This window comes from Lepidochelys kempii, chromosome 7 (genome assembly GCF_965140265.1).
Source record: "Lepidochelys kempii isolate rLepKem1 chromosome 7, rLepKem1.hap2, whole genome shotgun sequence".
Lineage (NCBI taxonomy): Eukaryota > Metazoa > Chordata > Testudines > Cheloniidae > Lepidochelys > Lepidochelys kempii.
This window is the reverse complement of record NC_133262.1, coordinates 93,993,087-94,006,617: the sequence shown is the minus strand read 5'-3', so window position 1 is coordinate 94,006,617 and position 13,531 is coordinate 93,993,087. Positions and strand designations below refer to the sequence as shown.

Genomic DNA, 13,531 nt, shown 5'->3' with positions numbered 1-13,531 from the left:
ACAGTAGTGGAGTGAGAGGTAGTTAGGCAAAGAAACAGATTGTAAGGAGGTTCTATATTTTTAGCTCTTTCTGGCCAGTACCATGTAGTTAAGGCCAAGATTTTAAAAAAGTAACTAATATGTTGGTTGCTGAACCTGAGACACCTCAGAGGGGCCTGATTTTCAGGAAATCAGGGTCCTTTAAGGTGCCTTGAGTTAGGCACTCAAAAATCCCTAGTTACTGTGAAAATCTTGGCCTTAGTTCCTGGCGATACTCACAAAGTGAATTAACCAGTACCAAGCACGTAGTGTATAAGAAAGAAGGTTCTGGGGACATGACTAAAGATGAACACATTTGCAAAGGAAACCTACTGGTGGCTCATCTCCTGCCCCCAGGACGAACATGCTGACTTTCAGATAGCCTTTAGTTCCTGAATTTGTATCTTCAGGGTCACTCAAAAGAAGCCATTTTCTCATGACTGCATGGCCTGAAATAAAGCAAAATAAATAAATCAGCCTTCTCCTTCACTGAAGAAGTAGAAGTGTAAGCCGTACAATCAAGGCCAATTGTCCCAAAGTACAATCTACCCTGAACATAATTATTAAAAACAATTCCTTCTGATTTTAAAAAGTCCAGCCCCCAACAAGCTGTGCAACAATGTTAAAATGCTGAGTGGCATACTAAGGGAAACCATTCTCTCACCATGTTTTTGCATGACTTTTGATACTTAATTCTTGTTTTTAAGTTAATGATACCAAAATTAAAATCGTCAGGGTGAAAAAAATGTAAGCTACTTATACCGCATTTGGGAACTACTGAAGAGCTAAAGGCAGGTTTTGATAAAGATGCTGCAGGTCTGAAGCATCTGTCTCTGTCTCAACTAACTTTGCATCCATATGTGTTTAGGCATATTTTTCTACTTCAGAAACACAACTAAAAGTCACAGCCTGTTTAATTGGGCATCTCAAGCCAAAGGAAAAGCAGAAGAAACTCAGGCTTTGAGGAGATAGTTACTTACCAGGTTCATCATAAACATACCCAATGTCAATCTGAAATGAAGATTAAAATATTATATCCTAAGAAGTAGCAGAATACAGTCACAAATATGTGTGTTTGGCTTTAATCATAGAATCTTAGAAACGCAGGGCTGGAAGAGATCTCAAGAGGCCATCTAGTTCATCCCCACTGAAGCAGGACCAAGTGTACCTAGACCATCCCTGACGGGTGTTTGTCTAACCTATTTAAAACCTCCAATGAAGGGGATTCCACAACCTTTCTTATTAACCCATTCCAGTGCTTACCTACCCTTATAATTAGAAATTATGTAAGGGGTTAGGCCCTAATTCCCTTCAATTTTTCATACTGTTATTACATTGTTTCTGTGTTATGAAAAATAAAAGCCTTGTGTGGCATGCTCCTGTCAGGGCTAGAAAGGGAACAGAGGGAAGAGAAGAGAATTCATTTGTACAATATGCTGCTAAGTGATCCTCTGGAAAGGTGGTGGAGAATGTGCCACTGCGTGGGGGGAGGAGATGCAACCTCAGCAGGACTAGATGACGGAGACATTCATTCATTTAGAAAAGCCTTCCTTTCTACCTAAATAAAATATTCCAGGAAGTTATCTACCTGGATATATATACACATAGACATATACATTAAACTGTTCTGCAGGCTGATTTAATTTACCCCACTAGCATTTACTGCATGCAACTGGCAAAGGTAAAATACCGTACTTACCAATATTGACCTTGTGGAAGTTATAGGAGTGGATTTTCACCAGTACGAATTACAACTGTTTGACATTTTTTTCTACATTGTTTTGGGTACAAACACCTGTGGTATGCATCCCCACTTCCCAGGGCAGATCCTCAGCAACTGTAAATTGTCATAGCTTCATTGATTTCAAGAGAGCTAAGACAATTTACACTAACTAAGGAGATTCCTCCTGCCTCTCTGTTACTACACAAGCCTATTTAAACAAAGGGACACCTTTCTCTGAAATTTTGAGATTCTGTATCTCATGATTCAATATATGACAATGTTGTGAACCAATGGCAATTTTTTTGAATTCCTCCTTCAAGACCCGGGTGATACAGTACAACTGACAGTGACCTTCCATAGCAGTTGTTTTACCCTTTGGAGACTGAAATTCATTTTTCTTTTCTTGGACTATACAGATTCTTACCAGTAGCTTTGGGACAGATAGTCCTATTGCTTTAGGTAGAAAACCATGTTATAAATATTAATTGTACATGAAAGGTACATCTATTATACAGACCAGGTAACTTAACTTGCATTTTGCATTTAATTACACCAGTGTCAATATGGAGTAACTCCCCTTGACTTTATTGAGTTAGTTCTCTTAACTGCCCTGGCTTTGCAGTGCTAGCAGGCACAGACAATAGTCAACAAACAAAACAATAGGACTGACTGTCCCAAAGCTACTGGTAAGAGTAAATGCTTCCCAGCATTAAAAGCAAAACATTATAAGGGTAAGTTTTTGTACCTTTTCAAACACAGTATCTAGTAATACATTTAAAACTGATGCTTTACATATTCCTCTAATCTTCCTTTGAGCCCCTAAGTGTAGGTGTAACGCCGACAGACCACGGTCGTCAGCGGGCGGGATCGAACTGGGGACCTCAGTGCATGAGCCTCTACCACATGAGGTAAAAGCCAACTCGCTGTTAGCTAAGGCTGTAGAGCAGACTCGTTCTCTCTCTCTAAGTGGTCTTGGTACCACTAGATGGGACAGAACACCACACCCAGGAAGTATGTGGGTTACATACTTCCCCTCGCTGAGGAAGTGTGTCCCGAGCTTCAGAGACTTCCCAGTTGAAATCTTGGGTGAGCCCCCACTTGTAACGCCGACAGACACCAGTCATCGGCGGGTGGGATCAAACCAGAGACCTCTGGAGCTTTGTGCTCTTAGCTAAGGCTGTAGAGCAGACTCATTTAACTCTCTCTCTCTCTCTCTCTCTCTCTCTCTCTCTCTAAGTGGTCTCAGTGCCACTAGATGGGACAGAACACCACACCCAGAAGGTGTGCAGGTTACATATGCAGAATGTGGAAGTCTACTTTATACGCACCTTAAATTCTCCCATCAGAGAGTCCGCTCGTAAAGAATATGAATCATACACCTAAAAGGGAAAAAAAAGGAATGAATCTTTCCAATCTTTATACAGCACTAGTTGGACAGTGTCATGTGCATCCAGTGAGTTTTTCAAAGGTATGCCTTTTTTCCTTACCCGAATGCTTATTGTTTCATCAAGCAGCTCTAAAGGGGTCATGTGAACATTGTAGAAGAATATCTGTTAAGATTAAACAAACTGATTTAGAACATTAACATCATGATTTGCAGCTACATACAGTATTTAAGTAGCTTGCCAGGCATATATCTGTTGATATATATTTAGTCTACTTCCTGTTTGGATGTTCTACATGTGAATTTAGCACTGCCCTGAAAAGTGAAATCCACTGTTTATCCACAGAATAGGTGTAGCACGGGCAGTTGCACTGCACATTTCCCCGGCATTGACCTGCTAATGTGTCTTAACCTTGCCCTGGCGGAACCTCTTTGAGAGCTGCTGGAGTGCTTCAGTCTGCATATTCAATCAACCTTTAGCCTCTCTACTGCAATTATCAACAAGGATGCCAACTAGTGCCAGCTAGGATGATTCATGCACTAAGAATTTCATGGTTATTTGCATGGAAATAAAACTGATTTTGGTAGCACAGATTTTGTGAAGTATTTGTATTTATTTATTTATAAAATATGCTTAACCAAAAAACACCAGGCTTGACCTGCAGGCACAACCAAGCTCTGCTCAGCATATTACCCAAGTGGCAGGGGATGATGCGAAGAAGTGACTGTACTCCACCTGTAGCCTGCTGAGGCTGGCCATGGGTTGGTTCAAACCCCAGTGCCATTTGCATTGGCTGGCAATGGCTCACAAGTGACCAGTACATCAGGCAGGGATGGATGGAATGCACCAGTACTCCAGACACACTGTGTGCACCGCTGCCGTATCAGCTATGCTGGGGGCTGCAGTAGGGAAGGTGTGGTGTAGAACAAGAAGCTGGGGATTCCACCATGCTGGAAGAATTTCAGCTGGTTAGTTAATCCACCGACTTGGCTCCTTTGTGGCATCAGAGTAGTGCAAGAAGCCAGAGTTTAGCCCCTATTCTCTTATAATGTAGTAACAAAAATGAATGCCACTCATGTCATTAATACAAATTATGTGGATTCCATATGCTAAATACTTCCATATACTCAGCCCTACATTCAGCCTTTCCCCCTCAATATAAAGTCTGTGGGACAGATTCTCTCCTGCATCCATGGTTTGAATTACTTTCCAGATATTCTGAGCTACACCTCTCCCAACTCACTCTCATCGAAGCCCAGGCAAAGAGATCACATCACCTACGTTTGACTAAAGAAGAGACAGAGACCTGCACCTTATCCCTATATGGTTGTATCACAGTCCAAACTGTCTCACAGTCTCCTGCAAAACCTCACATACACATTGAGCAGGAAGGGTGACAGAATAGAACCACTCTGAGCTCAAGAGATGAACAACTGCTCAGCACCACACTCTGTCTTTTCTTCGTAAGAGAAAAGAACAGAACCATTCATGTGATTGGTCTACCCAAGTCATTGTTATTTCACATGATCAGCTGTATCAAAGGATGGCTTCTATCCACTTTAATGGGAAGTTGATTGGGCCCCTGATTCTTCCCAGAAATGGTGTCAATTGTGGCATGAGTTTTATGATGTGAAGAAATGGTTTTTTTTTTTATAAATTAACATTACACATTAACCAGAATTACCTTAAAAATGTTAGAAAATGCTTATTTGTTAAGCAGATTGGGGGTGCTTCATTATGAACCAGATCCCTCTATCCCTTCTGAAATAACAGATTTTTGTTGATTTGAGGGTGCCATCTAACTGATTTTCAGATATAATTAAATGTGTATTTTCTAAATACTCACCTCATCAAAATATGGATTGTTTCCTCTTTTGATTCTTGTTCGGTGTGTCTGCCCACAAACATGAACTTTGACTACTGGTTTTATGTTATTTCCAGACAACTGACGACCTTCAATGACTCTAACACGAATCTGAAAAAATTAAATACACAAGGCATGCTGTAGCTGATACCTTACAGTGCATGTCTGTCTGTCTGTGATCATACTGAAACCAACAGTATTTCTCTTTTCCATTATCCACCAAAATAAGATAACACCAAAGCAGCTAGCAGATTTAGACTGGCTAGCCATTTCAGATGTTCCAACTACAATAATTACAACACTTGTTTAACATCCTCGCTAGTCCTGTACCTTAATTTTAAAAAATATTCTCCAGAGAACTCTGGGACACAACTTTCTCAGATAGCATCTTCAGTTTTGGACTTGCTCTTACCATAATTATGTTTGAAATCTTTATTGTTCTAAGAAAGAAAAGGAGTACTTGTGGCACCTTAGAGACTAACCAATTTCGTGAGCTGTAGCTCACGAAAGCTTATGCTCAAATAAATTGGTTAGTCTCTAAGGTGCCACAAGTACTCCTTTTCTTTTTGCGAATACAGACTAACACGGCTGTTACTCTGAAACCTTTATTGTTCTAGTTTAAACTCAATAGTTACACAACAGGTAAATTTCTCCCTACATTTCAGCAAGAGTTGTGCAAAACTCCTAGATTTTATTTTGTGAATATTTGCGCTTTAACAGATGTGCTTGGGGAAAAAAAACACACTTGAAAGATGGGCTTGCTGTCAATTCTGTTATAATCTGTATCCTTTTACAATGCATTAGCTTGTCTTGTATCTGACATTCAGATTATCTCAGGTTGTGCAGGAAAAGTACAGTATTTAACACTCAGCTACCTGGAAGTCTTGGGGTTTGTTAGAAAGGATTCTTCGCGTTTTCTTTCCTTTAGAGATGCGCCGAGCAAGCTGGGCTTCCTTTGTGTCACTTGGAACTGCTGGTGCAATGCCATCAACTGTACCATCAGCCCCATCCTCATAACCTCCATCTTCTTCTCCATCTAACACAGGGGAAAGCAGCACAATTAGTAAACAAATAGTTTAATATTAAAATTACAGTAATAAAAGCATGAGGTCAAAGATGTGCACAGAAAGTGTATTAATGCTACTTCATAACAATTAATTCTAATCAACGTGCTTCTTCCTTCTTGAAAGCTAGTGGAGTTGGACCACCTGCAGCTAATTCTATATTTTAAATGCAATGACTATGTACGTGTCACCTCCAAGATGAAGACTATCTAAGGGAGTCCCCTTGCAATCTATCAAATCCACTTCCAGAAGCTTTTGGCAAAGCAGAATCCAGGCAGTATCCTCAAGGCACCATTTCATTATCAGTAGCTGCACAGTAAGGGACCAGTTCTTCTCCAGTGGAAGTTAATTTTAATGGGAGTAGATTGGGCCCTACCATAGCACAGCTTTTTACATCAGGCTCCTGTTTTAAATAGATAGGAACATTTTCAGGCTTTCCCACTTGCCCATGGAGATTAGTGCATTCATCTTTGTATCTAAAATGAAATTCTGACGGTGCCCCTGTAATATTTAACTTATGAATCTGGGAAGGTTTCTGTATATATCAATTAAATATCAACCTTTTACATGAATTAAACTTGGCACTGCAACATTGGTCCATCCATTAATATACCACTATTGCAAAACTTCCACAAGAACCAAACCACAAAAGGATATTTCCCATGGTGTTTTTAACTTCTTTTGTTAATTAAGGAATAGTGTATTACAGAAGTGATGGAACTGTCTAGATGGTATTAAACAGTTACAAAACTGCAGACTAAGGGTAAAGGTGTTTGGGTGTAATTAAGGTTTTTAGTGTCTTGAATAACAACACTATTTGAGAACTTGGGAAAACCTTAGACCAAGTACCAGTATATTGCCTAGCCAAGAAAATGTTCTATAATCCTTAGGGCTGTACCATAACTCCCCCTCCATTTTCTCATTGGACATGAGGTGATACTGAATTACTTGGATATCGTGTCCCTAAAGAGAGGGACATTTGAATTTGGAGGCACAAAGGTCCTGCATAAATGTAGCTCAGCTGCTGGAGACCTAGGCTTTGCTGAGTCCAGCAGCCCCTCGTGGTGGCCAGCAGTTCTGCATCACGAATTCTGCAGGAGGAAATTAAATTCTGCACAGAGCATTAATTCTGTGTGAATTCTGCATTGTGCAGTGGCACAGAATTGCCCCTGGGAGTAATAAAGATAATTCAGCTGCTGAGCCCTGCAAATTTTTTAGCTAAAGGAAGGGTCTTGAGCAGAGCCTGGGATTTATTTTAGGTGAAATGATGGAAGTTTGATCAACAGAGCCATCAGTTGCCAAGAACCTAGAGTTAGGGGTGTTGGATAGAAGAGGGTTAGCTGCAAATGTTGAAAAGCCCTGTTCCAGGTAAACGAAGTTTAGGTAAATGAAGTTTAGGGAGAGTGGCAACTTTATGAAAGCTAATGTTATATGTGCTGACACTGTGAATTATCCTCTACTGAACTTCTGTGTGTAGTTTGTCGGCCTGGAGTGTGAATGAAAAAAATTAATCATGTCTTGTGAATGTCCCTAGTGGGATGTGTCCCTGGATACACAGATGAAGTACCATATTCTAAACTCATCTATAAATTTCAACAATATGCAGTTCCATTTTACTGACATCTGTGTCGTAATCTGTCTCCCACACTGCCCATGCAACTGACTGGTTACAAGCTCTACTAATGACTTCACCTGCATTTCTGAGACTAGACTAACAGGCAGTTTGATTTCACAAACTGAATATATGAAAAGGTGAACTAACAAAGTTTTGTTTGGTAACTTGTTTTGCTGAACTAAGTTTTATGTAGAGTTGCTGAACAGTTAGGGTTGCATTTATCTATCTAAAATAGTCACACATACCAGATATTAACTGATGCTGATTGATACTTTTGTAGTTCAAGTCAAAGTTTGCATAGTGCTATTCTGAATTTTAGAAATTTTCACCAAAGTCTTTGTTAATTTATAGCAGTGGTTCCCAAACTTGTTCCACCACTTGTGCAGGGAAAGCCCCTGGCGGGCCAGGCCGGTTTGTTACCTGCCGCATCCGCAGGTTCGGCTGATCGCGGCTCCCAGTGGCTGCGGTTCGCTGCTCCAGTCCAATGGGAGCCGCTGGAAGCGGCGCGGGCTGAGGGACATGCTGGCCGCTGCTTCCAGCAGCTCCCATTGGCCTGGAGCAGTGAACCGCGGCCACTGTGAGCCGCGATCGGCCGAACCTGCGGATGCAGCAGGTAAACAAACCAGCCCAGTCCGGCAGGGGCTTTCCCTGCACAAGTGGCGAAACAAGTTTGGGAACCACTGATTTATAGTATCTACTCCCCACCTCTCAGGCAAAACTCCCATTGACTTCAGTGGGGCCAGGACTTCACCAAAGAAATCTATCATTTTAATTTCTGTCTTTGTTATAAAGGCCTAACTGATTCACTTTTTACAATGCAATCGAAAGATTGCAGATGACACATCCCTAGAGGCAAACCAGAGGAACAGGTTTCTGTAACTGTGCTGAAAGGTTACACCCTGGCCTCTAAGTATATGTTTTACATAGAACACTCTCCCGTCACCTGTACACTAAATCCCTATAAGCATACTGCAGACTATGCAACAGGCTTTCCGGAAAATAACAACTTAATTTCAGTAATCTTAAGAGGTCAAAATCTGGCAGAGACTTCAAAACCACAGGATCTGCTGAATACCACAGAGAAGCAGTTAGTTTCAGAATGGGCTGCAGCATAAGGTGAAAGACATCCAGCAGGGGAAGGGCTGGTTAAGGACTCATGAGCCACCAAACTGAAGGACCACCACTCAGTACTAAAATTAGTGAAAAGAGAGCATAACTGATAACTCAGAATGACTAATATCTACAATCCAGAGGTCCAACAATACTCCAATAACAGCTTCATATACTGTCATCTTTACTTACTTTGAAAACAGGACCAACCTGGGGAAAACTTTCGAGATTATCAAAATTAAATTACTATCAATTTTAACATCAAAATATGCACTATTTAAAAATGTTGCATATTTACTTGAGAAACTATCAGCTCATTCAAAGAAATATTTTGAGGCCATGAAATGGATCAGAATTAAACTGATTTGTTTAAATATTTGCTATTTTCACACAGTCCTTTTTAATAATCATGAAAGGTAAATTTAATGGATCAGAACCAAAAGATCTGCATAGCAGTGGATCCTTCAACTTTCAGTGCCCTGTGGGACAGCCCCACCCCCAAATACACCTTGCTCAGTCACACAGGGTATGGTGGGCTGTATGTGAAGTAGGTGTGTGGGCACAAAACATGACTCTCCCAAATCCTGCTGTCTACCTGACCATCAGAACCACACAGACTCTCCTTCAAAGGGCCCTCTGCTCCTACACAAGGGGAGGATTCCACCCACAGAGAACAGGTTCAGTTAACTTGTTGGATGTGTTCAATTTTCTTTAGCAGACCTCTGATTTCATGGGTTGGGGAAATTTCTAATAAGTCTGGATCTTTATATGTGACTTGGGAGCATCTCAACTTATGGAAATAGTTAATACTGCAAATTCAGTGCCAGGACCCTGTTGTTCTGCTCCGTACCAGCTTTGGCACATATACGGGGGAACTGGTTTCTTTGGAAACTGATGATAGTGTATATCCCTTATTACTGACTGCTTACACATGGTGTCTGGTAAAACTTATCTAAATAATTGCTTTGACCACTTACCCCGACCCTTCAGTTTTAGCTACATTTATCCTAATTTATGTAGCTAAAACTGCAGTCTCACAGATTAATTCCCATATAATGCTTTGAAATTAAGGTCATTCTCTCCCTCAGTAATTATGACCATACACAAATAACATTGATGTTGCTTTCTTCATTTACTAAGTATACTGTATATTTTTCAATGAATCTTAGCCAGACTGTGCTTGTACAGCCTTTATATAAATAAAATCTGGCAACGACACACAACAGAAATTAACAAGAATGGTGGACGAATTTAAAACAAGCATAATAAATGATTGAATAAAACTGCTTGAGATAAGCAAAATACAAATATCCACACAAGGTGTCAATGGCCAATATGAACGATTTAACCAAAAAACCAAACAAACCCTGTCATCAAATCTATATTAGCACATGTATAACCCATTGCTTTGTTGCCAAACAAAACACAACTCAAAGCATGTCAGATTAATGATTTTAAGTTAATAAAGATCATTATAGCACCACCTTCTATCATCATTTAGTCCTTTATTAAATAAAAGAGAGCCTCCATTGCTTTTAGAAGTACCACACTGTTGAATGTGTTGTATTGAAAAAACTTGACGGTGCCTTTATTTCATCATTCTAACTGATATTTGGTGATACAGAAAATAGAAAGGCCTTTCTCCTGATAGACTGCAAGTGAATATAAACCTCCAAAGACAGATGGCAAGTGAATATCAACCTTCAAATAAAGTGGAACTCTTGCCATAACTTTTAGTGGATTATATCACACATACCTGCTAATAATATCCTTCTACTATTTAACTATTTTTTTTATTTACTTCTTTGCTTGTGCACCAGCATAACTCATGTGGACCCTGTTAGCATACTGGAATTGTTAGTTAACTGGCTGTTGCAAGAGAAGGCAGTGACAAATTTCACATCTTTCATGTGTGATCTGCAACATTGGAGGCTTTTTAAAAAACATTCTCAGTAGGAGATTAATTTAAAATATATTTAATAAACATTTAGAGTCCAAAGAATTTTCCTTACTAGTTCATAAAAATGACAGAGTTAGTCAAATTTGGGGCCTAACATAACACATAACAGTGTCCTCCAATAACAGTCTACTGTGGATCAGGCATTAATGTTTTTTCCAATATGTCTTGGTATTCAAGGATTTAGAGTATATGTCCCCCAGCTATGCATTTCCTTGTTTTTGCTGGCCTTCCCTACAGCAGCAGTTTTTCTGTGTGTTGGAATAAAGTTTCTTTCTCAAAAGAAATATTGCACATCAGCCTTTAAATTGCTTTTGATCTAAACTATCCTGAGTAATACTGTTCCCATTGAAGACAATGGTGTCAGATAAAGCTGGCAGATAGAACATATGTTAACAGGAAACAAAAGTTCCAGTTCTTCAATTCTGAAGCATTTATCGTCTGACTACCTTTCCCTAAGCCAGTTTAGCCACGCTTGCTTGTCAATTACTTTCCATTCTTTGTGATGAACAATTCTATCTTGCATGACCTGAATATAATATTTTGAAGAAAGATGATATACCTTCAGTGCCTTGTGCATTGGTCCCCCCTGGATCATTTGGATTTGCAGGCCCAGCTGGTGGCTCATATCCTACCACTAAATCAATCGTTGCCTGTGTAGAAATTTACAGTTACATATGTAATAATTGACTTAAAGCAGGATAAACAAGTGGTCCTACAAGTCGACTTTAACAGCAAACAAGTATTTGTACTACAGTTTACAATGACAAATTGAAAAACAAAGAAATAAATGGGCATTATCCCTTGCTATGTTAGTATACACATACAAAGACTACAGGCCACACCCTTTGCAACTAATCTGAAAATGTATTTGAGAAACTGAGGTACTGTATTTATGACATTTAGAAAATCCTATCATACTGATTTCCAATGATTTAACAGTACTCTATACATTTAATTAATTAAAGCCTCATAATACCCATGCAGGCTAGGTGAGTAGTATGATCCCCATTTTACAGATGGGAAAATTGAGGCAGAAAAAGAGAAAATTATCTGTTCAATGTGACAGCAACTCTGAGCTGGAGGTAGAATACAGCTCTCCTAACTCTCAGGCCATGCTTCTACCCTACAAATAAGCACGATGTCTTTTTCCAGTGTCATTACAATACTGGTTATACCGTGGTCTGCAGCACTTAGTTGTACTTTACAACACTAAAGCATTAACAGGGTATAACAAAGAGTCAACAAAAAAGTTTGTATTTTGTCACATATGACTCTGAATTGCTTCAGAGAAGATAACTGAAATTGGCACTAAGGTCTTGCTCTTGCCTTTGAGCACATAAGTGTGTATTGCCAGGTATCTTAACTCAACTACGGTGCATCATGTACTATGCTCCTGATGCAGGAAAGCAACCCTGTTCAGGACAGCAATTAATCACAGGCTTAACTTTAAGCACATGCTTAAGTCAAAGTGTTTAAGTACTGTTCTGAATAGGGATGGATTTTTAAACAGGTTTGTTAAGTGCTTTCCAGAATCAGGGCCTATCACGGTAGCTGATTTTCACAAGGTATGCAGCAAAACCTGCATGTGGGAATTCAAACTGGCAATTAAGCAAGTAAATTCAATTTTTTCTCTAAACATCTAGTGCTATGTTGATTCTTATTAACTATATGCTCTAAGTCATTTACATACTATTGAAAACCAACATATGTAATTAAAATATATTTGTCCATATTGAGCAACATTTAGATGGTGTTGACGTAGTCATACCTTAGTTGTCTCTCCACTCAGTGCTTTAGCCTATAAAATCACTAATAATTTTATCTATAAAGTAAACTGAAATGATTTTGAAATGTTTCATATTAAACCTTTTTGTTAGAGTATTTAATTCAATAAATCAGTAAAACAAAGGAGGAAATCACTCACGCCAATGTTCTCTCCCCTTTCATTTAGCAGGGAAATAAGCTTGAAGGGAAGAGATCTACTCTGGTTGCCTACAAGTTCCTTAAGTGCTACTGATGCATTTCCAATTAATCTGAAAAAAAAGTGGAAAAGATATTATATTAGAATATACTCTGTGAATTATGCAGACAGAAGTATCCTGTTATCTGTAGCCAGTTCATGCTTGCTGTCCCTTACATAACCAAATGGGTCCAAAAGAGTAGAGCATATAAAGACTTCAAAGCAAATAAAAGCAACTAAAATATTGCGATTATTCTCTAATTGTAGACTATTAACTATTCATTTTTTATTTTGGTCCCCAAAATGTGCTATTTGTTTCACTGAAGACACAAATCTTATCTGAAAGAATTTATAGTCTCAGTTTAAGACTTAACACAATGAGCGAGGCTTGCAAACAGCGGGGAGGAAATAGGCTACAGAAGGATGAGGGTTACAGCTATATGAAAATGCATTTCACAGTGTAGGCATAGGCGCTTCTTTGTTCTGTAAATGTTATTAATTAATGTTTTAGTGTACAGCAGAGTATAATGTGTATATGTAGCTTGTGCATATATCCATCTGTCCAGGATAAATCAGTTTACCTCTCTGAGCCACAGAATACCCATTGGTTAACTGAAGATAATGATACCTTCCTTTGTAAAGCATTTTGAGATCTACACATGAAAAGCACTACATCAGAGCTAGATATCAAACTTTTGTATATATGAAGAAGAAAGATAAAAAAATAGATGGCTATAACTGATTCACTTGTTGTAAGCATCACAGAATTAATCTACTGGCCTATTGACGACATAGACTTTGCCCTTGATTGGGCCCTCTGAGAGCAGAGTGC

General features: G+C 39.2%; 1 protein-coding gene across 4 annotated transcripts in view; it reads right to left on the bottom strand.

Moving 5' to 3' along the window:
• Positions 1–13,531, bottom strand: part of MYOF (myoferlin) — a 109,122-nt gene that overhangs the window by 62,056 nt on the left and 33,535 nt on the right. For all 4 annotated transcript variants that reach the window (XM_073353867.1, XM_073353868.1, XM_073353870.1 and 1 more), the window contains exons 4-11: positions 12,664–12,772; positions 11,299–11,389; positions 5,866–6,026; positions 4,973–5,101; positions 3,229–3,291; positions 3,070–3,120; positions 999–1,029; positions 352–467 (exon numbers count right to left, since the gene is read on the bottom strand). In XM_073353867.1, coding sequence (XP_073209968.1) covers positions 352–467; positions 999–1,029; positions 3,070–3,120; positions 3,229–3,291; positions 4,973–5,101; positions 5,866–6,026; positions 11,299–11,389; positions 12,664–12,772 — 751 coding nt within the window. The remainder of the gene's footprint in view (positions 1–351; positions 468–998; positions 1,030–3,069; positions 3,121–3,228; positions 3,292–4,972; positions 5,102–5,865; positions 6,027–11,298; positions 11,390–12,663; positions 12,773–13,531) is intronic.